This window comes from Perca fluviatilis, chromosome 7 (assembly GCF_010015445.1).
Source record: "Perca fluviatilis chromosome 7, GENO_Pfluv_1.0, whole genome shotgun sequence".
NCBI lineage: Eukaryota > Metazoa > Chordata > Actinopteri > Perciformes > Percidae > Perca > Perca fluviatilis.
The window spans coordinates 12624074-12641173 of record NC_053118.1 but is presented as its reverse complement, the minus strand read 5'-3'; the positions used below and the strand labels follow the sequence as shown (position 1 = coordinate 12641173).

The 17100-nt window shown below is 41.0% G+C and overlaps 1 protein-coding gene across 1 annotated transcript; it reads left to right on the top strand.

Moving 5' to 3' along the window:
* Positions 1 to 3286: 3286 nt before the first annotated feature.
* On the top strand, positions 3287 to 7741 carry LOC120561577. Its single transcript, XM_039804713.1, has 6 exons — positions 3287 to 3518; positions 4095 to 4227; positions 4832 to 5043; positions 6817 to 6964; positions 7190 to 7312; positions 7400 to 7741. The coding sequence occupies exons 2-6, from the start codon at positions 4128 to 4130 to the stop codon at positions 7447 to 7449; spliced, it is 633 nt and encodes a 210-aa protein (XP_039660647.1). The 5' UTR covers positions 3287 to 3518; positions 4095 to 4127; the 3' UTR covers positions 7450 to 7741.
* Positions 7742 to 17100: the final 9359 nt, after the last annotated feature.

Here is a 17100-nt window from a genome sequence, read left to right as displayed (position 1 = left end):
CTGGACAACTGTTGGATGCATTGAGGGGAAATGTTTAAGGTCTGGATGATTTGTAACGACTTTAGTGAGCCCCTGACTTTTCATCTATCCTACTGTGTGTTAACCCTTGTGTTGCCCTTCGGTCCCAGTGACCCGAAGGACCACACAAGGATTATGTACTTCCGTTTACTTTGTTGAGAATTGCTCTCTAAACAAGGGTTAATACAGCACCTTAGTTCTTGTTTGTACAGCATTTTGGTCAGCTTAAACTGTGTCTAGAACTGTGTTCTAGAAATAAACTTTACTTACTTTACAAGAAACAGGGTTTAGAGAGCAATTCTCAACAAAGTAAACGGAAGTACATAATCCTTGTGTTGTCCTTCGGGTCACTGGGACCCAAAGGACAACACAAGGGTTAAGTGCCAATTAGCAAAATGTTAAGTTCAGCGTCACAGAGCAGCTAGCATGGCTGTAGACTCTTAGGGCCCAACCCAGTCTCATGGCAGTTCACGAAATGGTCACGTTATTTAATCTATTGATTTGTGTTCTTGGGGACGTTTTTGTCGTTTTTTTTCGTGGTGGCCAGCACGAAAATGTAAACTAATGTATTTAAATGGGAACCATATGTCGTGGTCACAGCACGACTACGGTAGTGTGTAGTATGAAATGCTGCGTAAGGAGGTTGGTTGGGGTGGTGGATGGGTGAAACAATTCCGGACTTTCACCCTGGAGGCCTGGGATCGCGTCCCGCGTGTGCCGTTTTGTTTCCCTGTTAACCATCCCGTTATTGTTGCGCGTTCCCTGCGGCCGTCTCCCGGCGTGTAAGGCGTCCTTTCTCCATTGTTTTTTTCATTAACCCAACCTCCGTCATCCCGTTATTGTTGCGCATCCCTGCAGCCGTGTCCCAGCGTGTGAGACGTCCTCCCCCGCGGCCGTCTCCTGGCGTGTGAGGCGTCCTTCCCCCGGGGTGTGGCATTTGCTTTCCCAGTTAATCTCCGTATAGACCATTTCGTGCTGGCCACCACGGAAAAAACAACAAAAACGTCCCCGTGAACACGAATCAATAGATTAAAAATAACGTGACCATTTCGAGAACTGCCGTTAGACCGTGTTGTAGGGCCAGATGTACTAATACTTTTGCGCCCACTTCAGGTGTATTTGTTTCGCAACGTGCGCATAAAAGCATGGTGAGGTATGTACAAACAGGCCGCACTGAGGTAAAAGCGCAGACTGCCTGTCGCGGGAGCTGAAAATGGCAAATTGCGCTTTTCCGTGTCCTGCGTATGCATTCATGGGAGGGTGAAGGGGAAAGTGGGAGTTTCCCATAAAGAGATGGGAGGGGAAGCGTAAAGTGCGCCTACGTAATTATGTATTGTGCGGTATGTACAAAAACCGCCTGTGAAAGCGTGCCTCTATTTTGCGGTGAAAATTCTCCGCCTCTTAAAAGCAGGTGTAATCCAGGTGCAAGCGGGTTTCCTCGCATATGCCTCCTGGTGAAATGGCAGCAGTAATCCAAGCAAGACGAAGACATAGGCCAAGGAGACGAGCTGAAAGGATTTTTGCCCCAAAGGATCACACTTTTTCAGTTGAGTGAAAACGAAATCATTAAGCGTTACAGATTAAGCAGCCATACAATATTACAGTTACTGGAAGAAATCAAAGATGACATTGAATCTCCGACTCAGCGTTCACATTCCATTCCAGCAGTTGTTAAACTCCCCGCTACATTACAAATATTGGCATCAGGATCATTTCAAACAGTCATAGCATCAGCAGTGGGAATATCGCAGTCTGCACTCAGTCGTATCATAGCACAAGTACTTAGCGCTTTGCTACAGCGCATTAGTCAATACATACATTTCCCCACAAGCAGGATTTCTTTGACATCGCCCATTCAATTGCGCTTTTAAATGCGCGCAATTTACGGTATAGTGGGCGGAGAAAGGCGCTGATTACCCGATGAACTGCAGGTTTGGTAAATACGACGTAAGCTGATTTATCAAGGTGTGCACTCTTGCTGCGTTCATGCCACCTGGGAATAACAGGGACTGCCCCTGTGGTTACGTTGTTTTTCCGACTGGCAGCGTTCACATAGTCGGGATGCGTGTTCTTCTTCTTCTGTTATATTAGCGTTTGGCATAACAACTTGTTGCATGACTGCCACCAACTGTTGGTCGTAGCCTCGAGCATCAGGTGTGTGAAAACATGGAGGCCACAATAACAAAAGATTTGCTGCTGTTTTCTTATACGAGCATCCAAACAGCACATGGACAGGTGTTTGTTTGTGTTATCTGCAGGACAACCAACGGGAAAGGACACGGAAAATGTGTTGTTTTTTATACATAGGCCTATTTATGAATAATTTGAAACATGTTATGTCTGTGTATGTTTCTTGGCAGAGGCGTTTGTCCACAATAAACAGTTTATTGTCATTGAAATATTTTCAGTGAACCAAAGTTGCCTACATCAAACGTCAGTTGTCAACAACGCGTCACCAACTGGGAAACTCGGTTGGCAAAATCCAGCCCAAGATTCCCACCTCTGATTCCCGGAGGAAGTGATATGAATGGTGACGTTTTCACTCGGAAAAATGTTTTTCCGATGTCTATGAACGCAGCATTACTGCGGGTTGCCCATGGCGCTGATAATGCTACTTTCGCAAATGTACGTAGATCTGGCCCTCAGTTTTGTTATCAAGCAGGAAGAAGAGCCTAAATGTACTCTTCCTCTTTCAACTTTGTAGAATCCATTGTCTCAATGTCTAACAATAAACAGCACACATATAATTACATAATTGGCACAGGGCATTCAAACAAACAACAAGTGCATAAATAAGCAAGTATGCGGTGAAAAGTAATGCCATTTCTGCTGCAATGACAGTGATGTCCATCCTAGTTTACAGTTTAATCTGAACAGACAGCCCACATGACCTCGTCTCTTGGCATTTTCTCAACCAGCTGTATGATTGCAGATGTTTTACTATCAAACTTGTTATAGAGAAGTTTTGCTTGTCTAATCTTGTATCATAAAGTTGCCTGTGGAATGTTATTTTACATAATTTAACTTTTGAGGCAAGCGAATGAGCCGGCCAATGCTGTTGAACAGTGTGTGTGTGTGTGTGTGTGTGTGTGTGTGTATTACTTCCATCAGCTATTTTTGGCTCAGCCTGGCCCTGCTCAACCTGTTTGTTTCTCTTCCGCAGAAATGCACCATCAAGGAAATGTCCATGTTCCTTCAGGTGTCTTGTTGTTTCAACACCCCCCCCACACACACACACACACACACACACACAAAGAAAAAACTGGTTTAGAACAGGAAGATGGAGTGAGACGGAGAGAGGCGAAGAGAGACTCAACATTATGTGGAGACATTGACGTACTTATTGAGACACAGTATGTCAGACTAACAGTTTAGAGGTTTCTTCTGAGAAGTTCATCTCAACAATAAAGGATTATTTTAAAAAAAGAAGCTGTTTCAGATTTTTCGAATAAGGAAGCTGCCTGCAGACCTGCTGGGGATAATTTTCACTTAATTTTGCGGTTAGTGTTATGAATCTTTTCATTTCTCATATTAACAGAAGCCTTGTCAGATGTGGGGACATTCATGGTCATGGGTCACAAAGTGATTATACTTATTTAAAAAGAAATTGCATATGAAAACCAATAATGACGGATGACAAAAGCTCAGTAAAAAAGAAAGTGAGTGTATATAAAATGAAAAGATAAAAGTGTATATAAATGATTGTTTTGAAATGTAAAATTCTACATTTTTGATTTGTCTATCTATAAAAGTCAACATAACTTATTCCTAATGAAATCCTAAATTTAAAAAAACTTTGGTTTAAACAATTTTTATAGACGATAATAGTTTTTTTTTCTTAAATCACGTTGATGGGTCCTAAACTACTGGCAGCCTTTTCACATAAAGCAGTGACTTATTGTATCTTTTGATTGTTTTCCTGCCCTCAGGTAATAGTAGTCATCATGTAAACTTTCACAGTCAGTCACATCACATTTAATCTGAAAGAAAAACACAAGCAGTCTTGCACTGGTTACGTGAATTTTATTCCTAAATTGTTGTTGAAAAGTAAAGTTAAATTGTTTAAATGTTTGCAGATTAGTGGAATAAAAGAGACTGAGTGGGGGGAAATGGAGGAGAGGGGTCAAGGAGAGATGTGGAAGAAGAGAAGGGTTTTTCATATCTGCTTGCTCCTACTGGCCGTGCTCCAAATCACCGCACCCTCCTCAGGTAACTAACCACAATCCAGGATTAAAGTTTCCAGTTCTTACTCCTATAAAATTAATACAGTCTAAACATCCACAGACCTGGTTAAACCCGTGGCTAATGATTTGCAGTTTGTGACAAAAAAAACAAACTTAATGGAGTCACTGGAGGATTTTGTGAATCACAAATCTTTCCACCCTTCCGAGAAAATCTTCCGGGGAAACAGGATTTCTTGTCATTAGAATATTCAAATGTTTATGACGGCAGTGGAGGGACTTTGCTTTAGGTCTTATCTAAGATGCGGGCAGTACTAAGTTTCTCTTAGTGACAAACAACAAGGATGGGTGGATATTTGTTTTTGCATAGAAAAACAGCTCAACTCGTAATATCAGGCCACGATGTGTGATCTCTCTCATGCTGCCTGCTTATGTGGTGTGAAAAAAGAACCATAGCAGTCTAAACAAGTTGAATTCCAATGCTTCCTTTCGTGATCATCAACATGTATTTGATTTGTTAAATGGAAAGTGATTTAGTAGTGCAGTTTTACATCTGTAGCCTATATAATATACATTGTTTTAATTATTTTTGATTTTATCCAAATATTTCCAATTGGTCATCACTGTTTCAGCTCAAACCACTACTGCCATCACCACTTCAGCATCGAACCCTGCAGCTCTCAGTTACCGCACACGGCCAGCTGACGTCACGGTGGCTGTGGGACAAACTGCAGTGTTTCGCTGCGGAGTGCCCAAAGCTTCTCCAAACTTCACATTCACCTTCTACGGGAGTCACGGCAACTACAGCCTCACATGCCCCATGGCTGTGGAAGGTATCGCCCAGGTGAGCTGGTCACCGCCTGGTTCTGTATTTATATCCACGACCTTCCACCTCAGGGATTGTTCAGGTGCCACCGGAAATTCCGCTGGATGTCTTTCATTTCGGCCTGATGTCTGTCCGTGACCTTCCGCTTTCTTTGTGTTGGTATTTTAAACCTTGGTGGATTTCTGAGGACTACGGTTAACTGCTCCTCAGATCTCTGCAGGGTAAATCCAGTGTTGGGAAAGTTCACTTTCTACATGAACTAGTTCAATGTTCAGTTCACAAATTTAAAAATTAACTAGTTCAGTTCATACTTTTTTTTCCATATGTTGCTTCAGTTCAATGTGCCGTTTCAGGTTTGCTGTGGATGTGACTGAAGTGCGGATTTTCTATTTGAAAGCCGGCGGGCAAAGTTTGCACAGAAATGTACGATTTTTCCATCCTCACCGACCTTTAACCTTAAAACTCGTTTAAATGATCATACGACGCCTCCTTGCTGCTTCGTCGCCTCCTTGCTGCTTTTTGTTTTGATGACACATGCGGCGGTGCGACACTGGTGGCTGGTGTTGCCAGATTGGCTGTTTTTTCCGCTACATATTAAGGTCTGTTTGCGGTGTGTTTTAGCCGGGTTTTCGCCTGGAAGGCTCTATAGAAATCTGGCACCCTATTGAACGAAGTTAAACTGAGAGAGCGTGGCGTTCACAGACACCAGAATGAACGAGTTCACAGTAAAGGCCATTTTACAGTTGTGCGTCAAATTGACGGCGCAGGGTCCGGCGTAGACGCAGACCCCTCTGCGTCTACGCCGGACCCTACGCCGTAGCCTGACGTGCACCTCTCGAAAAATTTAACTACACGTCGCAGCGATGCACGTAGCTCGGCCGTGGCTTGGTAGCGTTGCATTTCTCCCGACTCATTTCCTGGTTCTTATTCTCCATGAACAACATGAAATCAAGGAGAGGGTTAACTTCTCCTGCTACATATTTCCCACTGTAGTCAGAAAGCACAGAGGAGACACTTTGTTTCTCTCACTATGACTCTAGAGTCGCTACTCGCTCCGAGCTCCGAAGGTAATCGCCGGCACTCTCTCACTTCTCTCTACCACACACTCCCCACACACACACACGCAGCTCGACGCACACACCAGCGCACAAGTATAAACATCAGGCCACTTTTTAAGGCTACGGCGAGAGCTCTGCGTGGAGCCGACGCACAACTATAAAAAGGCCTTAACGTTCATCAGGCAGTAATACAGTACGTTCAGTTCACGTTCACCCAAAATATGAACGCGTTCAGGCACAACACTGGGTAAATCCAGACAGCTAGCTAGACTATATGTCGAATCTGAGTTCTCTGTTGCATGACTAAAACAACCTTTGAATGTACATGTTCCACCCAAACAAGTTCCTTCCCGAGGCTATTTTGCAGATGCGCTGTTGCTCCCTCTGGCACTAAGCGCCGCCCATGATGATTGTGATTGGTTTAAAGACATGCCAATAAACCAGCGCACATTTTTCTCCCATCCTGGAATGCTGTGTGGACTCGCCAGACCCTCCTCCACAGCGCTGTTAAGGAAAGTCTGGCAATGCGAGACTATATTTACTCCAATGCCTCACTTTATCCTCACTTTCTTCTCTTCTTAAGAGTCAAATATATCTCTCTCTCTCTCTCTCTCTCTTTTAAGAGTGGCTAGAACATTTCCCCAGCTCACATCATGTTTATATTCTTTTCAATATCTTATTCTTCCCTCTCATCTGAACCCCTCTTCCTTCCCGTCCCTGTCGCTCTCCTCAGGCTCTCTATGGAAGTTGTCTTATGAAGACAGAAGAGTCGTTGGCCGTGTGGACCCTCAAGGGAACTTCTTTCTCCGACAACGGCACACGAGTCGTATGTCAGCAGTCAAAGAATCCTGATGCACCTGCTGCCGTCCTACATGTTTATGGTGAAGACTCTTCTATTACAATTCAAAATTTATATTTTCGCACCACGTTTATCACAGCATAAATACATGTTTAAATCATTGTTATTCATTTAATATATTCGAGAAGCACAACAAGAGTGCTCTCTAAGAGGTAGTTGACTGACTTAGATTAGATTTTGCACAAGCTGGCCATTCCATTTAAGAATTTTAGATAAAAAAAAAAAAGTCTTAAATCTCCTCTCCCAGGTAACAGTGCAAGCTTCGTCACTCTCATTGCCTGTGTCATTGGGGGCTTCTTTGGCATCCTGTTGGTGTTTGGTTTATTGTGTATCGTGCTGCGGAGATCTGAGACCCTCCAGAAGTGGTTCAGTAAGTACACAGCTTCAATAAACCGGTGAATGCATTGACTACAAACTGCAAATGGATAAGTAATGTGTGGTGTCTTTGTACTTTCAGAGGGAAAAGAAACAGAAGATGATATTACCACAATAGTAACAAAGGAGTAAAAGGAGACAGAAAGCCGTTGCTTGATGTTGCTTCTCACAAGCTACTGTACTTTGCATGAGACAAAGTACAGTAGCTCGTAGTTCTACAGTTACACAAAGTATGCTCAGGGGTTGGTTTTTATGCTGTATTCTGTCTTTTAATTTCTTCAGATGTTTTGATGATAACATTTCTGTATTATGCACTTGTTTATTGCTTGTTCTCATTTTCTTGTTGCCTATTGACCCTGTACACAATGTTAACGTTTCATGATGTCAGAACAAAAACTGATTTGAAAAGGTGCAATATACACCATCCTCAGTTTTGCATGACTTTGTTGAATCCAGGCCCGTCAAAACCAATCAAGAACCGAAAGGCTCCGCCATCTCTTCCCTGCATATCTGCAGTGACATGACAAACTGCGTCTACATGTAGTCACGCTGCAAATTACTACACTAATTCACCTATGCACAGAGTTTTAAATTGCAAGTTAGTTGCCTACGTTGGAAACACTCACACTGTAACAACTGCCCTTCCTGTTTAGCCAGAGCCAGCAGCATACAATTGGTTCTCACAGTTTGTTGCCTGGCAGTTGGTATTTCAAATATGGACTGATACATTGTGCTTTAATTCAGCAGTTGTAGGTTTATTTCTGTATCCCCTTTAGAACCTGAGTGTCCTCTTCATTATCACCAACAGTGTGCTGCTGCAGCATAATGATTTTACACCGCTGCTGCTTCATTATATAGATGTTTGGTTATTTTGCAGGAGCACTTGTTAGGTAGACCATGTGGAAGAGTAGATAAAAGCTTAGAGACACATGCATGGAGCAGTGATGCATTTTTGTGTGTGCCTTGTTTCCTCCTGGTGGTGAACTCCATACATGTCTGCTTGTGTCAGGAACAAGACCTCCACAGTTTTTTAGTGTCGCTGTCCTTTATCCTTCTGTCTTCCTGTTGTTTTATTGGCAGTATTTGGCACAAAGTTATTAGCTACTGCAGGTGATTAAAATATAAGTGGGAGGAAATTACCCCCAATTTTTACTTGCTTCAAACCCCCAGCTAATTTGTGACACTATACCATCCACTCAAACCTATGGTCTTGCACACCTCCCCCAAATTCACTGAAATAATGCTGTTTTACAACTCAAACACAGCGTCTCACATGGCTATTGTGAAGAATCCCTATTTAGAACAGATGTAGACTGCTTTGACTGTGGTCTTCATTCCCCTGACTGTGTGTTGTGACACCTGAAAGATAGGCATGGACAGCTAGCGACACACACACACACACAAACACACACACACACACACACACACACACACACACACAGAGACACACAGAGCAATCAGCAGGAGAGAATTCTGCCGCCGTCTTTTAGTTGACACAACAGAGGCAGTATGGAGCGTGTTGACTCAGCTGCTCAGCTACACCTCGGTTCACTCCTGATAAGTTCCTGTCAGATTCTTTTTTCTGATTTCTTCATGTTCTTCACAACTGAAGATGAAGTCTTACAGCGACCACTTTACAGTAGGATTGCGCACAATTGGTATTTGCGAGACAAAAGATTAAATGGTGTGGTGTATTTACAGTAGAAGTCAGTGGAGTCACGTCTCATTCGGCATTTCTGAGCTCCGTTTGGGGGGGAAAAGCCCCATATCTTCTAAACCTGTCTAAATACACAACACTCTTGTCATGAGGTTCCACCAGTAAGTTTTTAATAGTTTCCAAAAATGACTATGCAAGCAAGCATATATTACAGTAAGAATTACTATCTTTGACTTATGACTTGATTTACGTAATTCCTATAGGATCTTTTCAAATCTAAGTGGAGATCTTTAATCTGATGACTGGATCTCACTCACTAAGCTAAAATGTTCTTGAACATTTACTGTTTATGAACAAACATCTTAAATACCACCATAACAGAGACGCATGTGTGTTGCCGTGTGTGTGTGTGTGTGTGTGTGTGTGTGTGTGTGTGTGTGTGTGTGTGTGTGTGTGTGTGTGTGTGTGTGTGTGTGTGTGTGTGCATGTGTGTGTGTGTCCACTGATAACCTCTGTTGTATAGTATGTGATTTAAAGATAACCTTTGATAATGAATCAAATCAGTTTAATTTACTCAACACCTGAGGAAACAGAGATTCACCTAATACAATTAAAGCTATATAGTGACAAGTTGAGCAGTAGAGCCGACGATACTTTACAAGTTTTAGAATCTTTTTAACTGACCTACACCTAACCTATTTTCCCCACAGTCATGGTGGACCATTGAGTCAAGACCTCCATTTCTGTCTAAACCGGCACAACCATACGGAGTCTATTCTGTCAGCACTTGTAAAATCAGATCTTTGTCTGCTATATTTTTTACTCTGCAAGTCTAAATGAACTTGTATTTAAAGATAAAAATAGACAAAAGCAGAATAGCAAGATTGTATTGGTGTTTTCAATACACTCATGATGTTCATTTTGTAAATTATGGTCCTATTTAGAGTAAAATAGACGATAAAGTGGGGTATGCTTTAGGGCGTGGCTACCTTGTGATTAGTCTATAGCCTTGACGTTCCATTTCCGGGATTGCTCCGTTGCCGACGAGAAATTCATAAGATCAGATAACATTCAGGCCGGATATCGTTGCATTGGGCTTCCTTTGTGTTGGCATTTTAAACTCCGGTGGATTTATGAGGACTGTGGTTAAGCTTTTCTCAGATCTCTGCAGGGTAAATTCAGACAGCTAGCTAGACTATCTGTCCAATCTGAGTTTTCTGTTGCACGACTAAAACAACTTTTGAATGTACACGTTCCACCAAAACAAGTTCCTTCCCGAGGCTATTTTGCAGAGCCACTGCGGCTTTTCCCGGTGCTTAGCACCGCCCAAGGCGATTGTGACTGGTTTAAAGAAATGCCAATAAACCAGAGCACGTTTTTCTCCCATTCCGGAATGCTGCGTGGACTCGCCAGACCCTCCTCCACAGCGCCGCGGTAAGGGAAGGTCTGGCAAAGCGAGACTACCTTGTGATTGACAGAGGCTTGGCAATGCTAGCCATGGCACTGTGTTAGAAAATGATGACTACTCTTAATTTTCTGTTAATATTAACTATTAAACTGTTTACATGGTAACAACGAAGACAAAATACTGTTTGCGCTCTCACGAGATAAGTGGGAGACACTACTGACTGACCTTGTGAAAAGCACAGGATGCTCGGGAGGGCAGAGCAGGCGGAGGAGATGCCCTGCCTGACCAGAGATAACATCGACTTTGTATTATGACTTCATTTTAATCATAAAAAAGCTGGTGTTAAAAGGATTTGTTAGTCACTTTCTGTACTTTGAAATGAGTGCTGTAAACTGGCTCCTTGCTTGCGCAAGTAAAAATGAACTTTGAGAAGAACTTCAGTGTTTCTGTCTATTCTTTGATAAATAATTATCCTAACACACTTTGTACATTTAGATAGCTGTGAACTTGTTTTTGGGTGTTGTCGTGTTTTTTTTTTGTTCGAAATTTGACACTCTCACTGTATGGTTTCACTTCATCAAAGCTAATTGTAACATTTTGGTCGCCTAAACATGTCTTATTCCGCGTATGCAAGCTAGCTAGCTAGCGCTAGCCAGGAACGTGTATGACGCATCTTAACATTGACCCAGCTAATCGATGACAAACATTTATTGCCAACTATTTTAATCATTTTTACGATAGTTGTTGTAACGATAGCCCTACTGCTAAAGCATAACACAGATACACAATAAATCTCTTCTTACCGTTCATCCGGTTCCACAGCTGAATAAATAAGAAAAATATAAGGTTGAACAAAAGAAAGTCTTGTGAGTTTCATTCACTACAGACGTAACAAGACACAAACATCTCATATTTTGGCCACAGTTTTCACCGAAGTTACTGTAAGTCATAAACTTGGTCCTGCAGTTGCTTCACTAACGAACGGAAATACGGACAGCGCCACGCTGCCATTGCAAGCCACTTTTTGGTCGGAGGGTGTATTATTCTTAGATCCTAAAATCCTGTCAACCAAGCTTTCAACAGGATTCAAGCATTCTGCTGCCACCTACCGTCTATAGCAGCAAGTCACCGCAGTAGCGCTTTTAAGTGGCAGCAAGCTGTTTATATTCTCGAGCTCCTCTAATTCTCACAGTGACCTTCTTTATACAGACAGACACCAGAGACAACACACAGATACAGTGTGCCAATAGAGCCCTTCACTCTTTCCATATTGCATATTAGACTTAATTTTAAACTGGATAAAAACCAAGATTAAGGCCATAAAATGAATTCTTATATACTTCTTATTGTTCTTGTTCTTGTTCTTATTCTCCCTCTCTCTCTCTCTCTCTTTTTTTTTTTTTTGCTTTTGTCATCACCAGTTGCCACTCTATCTGCTGTCAAATTTATGTATTATCATTTACACACACACATTCAACCACACACTTTGAATTACAGTATGTCACTTTGTGTTTCTGTCATTCTCTATCTTCTCTGTCCTCACAGTATTATCATTTTTGAGAGGCTGATGCATGCCACGGCTTTGTCAGTGTGTGACAGGAAAAGGTATAAATAGTCGTCGATCATCACTGTGACACATACACATACACTCACATACTTCTGCACACATGCAGAAGTATATAGTGGAAACACCAACAGATCTACACAGATGCCCACCAAGATACAATATTTCTATTATAATATATAATATTTATAATTCAAGATGTTTATTATGATATGCACAGTAAAGACAGCTTACACCATGCAATGAAATGTTACTTTGCCAGTCCCCTGACACAACTATAAAAAGAAAAAAAGAAGAAAAAAAAACATGTTTTACCAGAAACAAATTCCAATTGTGGTCATTAAAGTGAATTGAATTGAGTGAGCTGCCAATTTAGGCAAGGTTGTGAGTTTGAATCAATCCTGAGTTAAGTGAAAATCTCTCCCTCCTGCCCAGGATTAGAAAAGATGTAAATGCCTGTCAACCATAAGACCAACACAGTGCAATCTATTTCACAGAGAGAGGAGCAGTGGTAGATAACTGGGATGCAGGCAAAGCAACACAAGACACACACACACGCACACACACGCGCACACACACACACACACACACACACGCACACACAATTCTTTGTCTCATCTGAAACTTAAGACTAAACATGAAAAAGAAGAAAAACTAAAGTTACTTTTGTTGTATTTGTGAAGTTATCATCTCATAGTTTTTCCCCATATATTTTCCATGACTGATATCCCTTCTGATTTGGCCACTTTGATACTTTGACACAGTGTGAAGGCTTCATTGACTGTCACCGGTGTGTCAAAGCAGTCTTGCTGCTGAATCACAGGCAGTGTAAACAAATCTTATGTTAAAGATTAATATGAACATTTGAATCTGTGTCTCAGTGTAAGATTAAGAATAGTAAGTGTACAGTGTATTACAGTAACTATAAATAAAAATGGCCCCTCTGAAGCAAATTACTTTCACTCCATGATGCACGTGCACACATGCTGATGTTTATGGAATAACATGAATACTGGTCTACTGTATGCATGTCCGTCACACCGTTGACACGCTGCACACACCAAAGTTTACATCCCAAACAAAGAGGAGGAGCAGGTGCTACTTATGCAGATAAAATAGAAAGTGCACACTTTCAGGCAGGTGTCTTGGAACATTCTCAAACACTTCTCTGCTCCTGAACCATCAGCTCAGCTCAGGTAAGCACAGGTATGGTGGAGCGAGGCAGGATGGGAGTCAGGGTTAGGGGTCAGGTTGGCCTTTCTGTGAAAAAGTTGATCGTAAGGGTTGTGATTCTTGTGTAATTATTATTTATGCTGAAGGTTTTAGTATAAAAACAGAGGGTTTCTCACTATCATAGATAGACTGAAATACATGGGGTAGGTAGAGGCCATTTGAGGAATTTAATGACAGATGAGCTTTTAAATTGTACTGGAGATTTTGAGAAAAATGATAAAACATTAAATAGCAAACAGGCTTTTGATGAGAAGTGAATTTTATGGGGGGTTACCTGCATGTGGAGCTTTTGTTTGTCATTTCATGACATCATGTGGTTTTTCTTGACTTAACAAAAGCAGCATATTGCTTTATATTTACAGAACTTTTTTTGTTGTTGATCAAATTGGATTAGGATTTAAAGACATGTTAGTTCAGCGCTGCAGCGATTTGGTTAACAAAAGAAAGAGGCAGGGCCTGTTGACAGAACATCAGTGAGAAGCATCTATTCTGCTGTGTCATCTGAGATCTGGAAGATATGGGACTCAGAAGACAAAGGCCTGTCCACAGTTTGACCTTGGCTGCTAACTGATAGCTGCAACACCATTTTTTAAACAGAGGACAGAGGCCATGATTGAAGAAAAGTGACAATAGCAGCACCATAAGGAGTCGCTGCATTGTCTTTGGCTTTATTTGATGTCCAGTTCTTTAAAAAAAATAAAAATAAAAATCTGGTGAAAAACTCTATATCTCTGCAAGAAGCTGAATGCAGAAAAACTTGTTTTGCTATCCAAAGTTTAAATAACAGTCTGGGATGGTTAAAAAAAAGAAAAGAAAAAAAAAAAAACATCTGAGAATGGAAAAGTAGTTTGAGTCAGAGACAAGCAGAGCAAAAAGAGAGGAAAGGCACAACTGAATTTCCAAAATACAGAGAATCTAACCTCCATGGAGGCTCAAAGATCAGTTAGAGGTTACGGTTGCTGAAAAGTCCTGTTGCATGCAAACTTTTTTCATACACCTAATATATATTTTAAATGTCTGCAAAAACATATATTTTTTTTAGGCAGTTAGTTAGGGAGGGCATACTGTACAGTAGGTCCACCAAAAGTTAAATTTTATGCTTTTTAAACTGTTAACTGTTGATCTGTATTGACATTTGACAATTTAACAAACGCTTGTTGTGACTATGAATATGTTAATGCATATGCATCGATTTTGAAATACACATTATATAAAACTCATTCATGTCTCTGGAAAGCTGTTATGTTGGATGCCACATAAGACGTGACATGTTTAAAGTCGGTAATACATTCAACTGCTCAGTTGAAGCTGAAAGAGAGAGAAAGAAATATCTTTCGATCCAGTAAAGCACATGATAGTGTTTGGGCCGACGCAGGGAGAGTGGAGGTTGCAGGAAAGTTGTCTGGAAACATGCTGGGTTTCGCTCCTAGGCAAAAAATGATCCACTGTTTACTCTCCAAACACCCAGAATGCATCCCTGCTGGTGAGACACTGACCTCCACACAACAAGGACATTCTTCCTGGGGAGAGGGAGAAGTGTGTGCTTGGTTGCTCGTAGGCATGTGTGTGTGTAAATGTGTGAGAAACAAAGGGAAAGTGATGGGAAAAAAATATTCAATCATGTTCTCTCTTTTTTTTTCTCTCTCCCTGTGTCTGTATTTGTTTCTTTTCTTTCTATCTGACTCTTAGTCGTGTTGAAGATGGAACATCTTAGTATTGTGGCTGTTTTGGCAGGTAAATAAAGGGAATTCATGAGCATTTCATGACCCTGACATCCTCAAACACTGAACTTGATTTTAAAAGAAAAATGACCATATTTCTTAAAAACTCTGTAGGGCCACTGACTGTATGCATTAAAGACAATTTCCACTCAACAAAATTAACATTTCATTTGTCTGACTTTCTTGCAGTGCTCTTCACCCTTTTCATGGAAACTGAAGCAAGTAAGGCCAAAACTCTACTTTCACCAATAGTCTAGTTCTGTTGTTGAGAAACTGGTTCAGCAAGAAATTAAATCCATTAACTTTTATCTCCATTACAATGGCCAAATTCAAATTTATCGTGACTGTAAATGACAAATGTAAACCTAGAAACATGAACCAATGTGCTGTTACACCACCTTATACATTCACTGTACTATTTTGGAGTAAAAGGTCACACTTTTGAATCATCCATTAAAGCGAGTTGAAGGGGGTCATGTCATTGTTTTTTGTCTTTGCCCCCCTTTCTGGTTTCTCCTCCTCCTCTTGTGTTTGGTCTGCAGATCCATTTGTTTACAGTAAGTACAGACATTTTTTTATCTCCTGATTATTATAATGTGCACTATACGACCTAACGTCTCACTCTTTGTGTGGATTATTAAAAAAAAAACTAGAACAGAGTATCATGTATTCACTTAGACTACAGGCAAAAGCAACCACTGCAAACATCTGTCGTGTAAAATATTTACATAAAGCATGGATCGAATGTCAGTTGATTCTTCAATTCATTTTACGATGTGTTTGCTTTGGAACTGATTAATTAATCTTAACTTTTACCATTGTTTAACAGATTATGAAAAGCTACGAATCGGAGGCCTGGTAATTGCCGGCTTGTTGTTTGCTGGAGGATTAGGCGTTTTACTTCGTAAGTTCTGAAACCACACAGATGAATACAACAGTATTGTAAACCCATGAAAGCATTTTAATGTATTTTCAAATTCCCAAAGTCTCAGAGCTAAGCCAACATAAGAATCACAATAAATACATAATAAATGTGTATTGACGTGTGTGTGTCTGTGTGTGTGTGTGTGTGTGTGTGTGTCTGTGTGTGTGTGTAACCTCAGTAACCCATCCTACTTTGCCTTCACAGATAACAAGTGCTCCGGGAACAACAAGTAAGTTTTTTTTTTTTCTCCGTCACTGAATGTGTGTGTGTTTTGGTGTCTGAACGTTAACATGTGACTTGCTCTCCCTTTCACTTGTCTCCCTCTTATTGTCTCTATCTCTCCCCTGTCTCATCCCAAACTGCCATGCTAACTGCCGGGCGCCCTCCTCTCTTACCTTGTAGAAAAGTGGAAGTTGACAACAGTGAAATCTGATATGATGCCTGACAAACCGGTTTTGGCCAGGACGAAGAGCTGTCAGGCAAGGGGTGGAGAGATTTGGGTCCGTGGTGGAGGGTTTGGAGGAAACACGCCAGCTCAGACGATTATGTCTGCACAGACCTGTCCAAAGATATCCCATGTAAAAGTAGTCTCATAGATTGATACGCCAGAGATAAAATAAATAAAGCCCCCCACCCCCCCACCCCACTGTTTTTTTCTTTTCTTTTTTTTTTAAATGTATACATTTTGCACCAAATCTGTAGCCTACTGGTATGTAAACCAGGGTAATTTATATTCAGAAATGTATATCCCTGAAAATGCACATGGACCTTTGCAGTTAGGTCTGTATGCTTCTTAGTTCAGTCATCACATGTTGCATGATAGGCTACTGAAATGCATTGGGAACATAATGTGATGTTGTCATTATGTCATGCTGTCCATTGCATCTTTTGATGTAGGATAAAGATTAATCATGTGGTCAACCATTTCAATATTGACATGACACAAAAAACTACTACCACTAAAATATAATATTTGTTAGAAACCATTGGTGTGCACATTCAAAATGAAAATAAATGTCACTATGCTAAACCAGATTTTACTATGTCACTGAATTGTTTTTCACAGGTATATAGGCTAATGTAGATCAGCTTGACTTCTATAACTGAGAAGGCCAGTTATTGATCTAAAGTGTCCATAGCTATAATCGATATGCACCGTATATAGTAATATTATTCCTATTAATCTACATGGAAGTAGGCTAAATCTGCCCGACACATTTCGAGATCGTCGTTGTCGACAACCAAACATTAACTGCTTTACTACTCTTCGTCCCG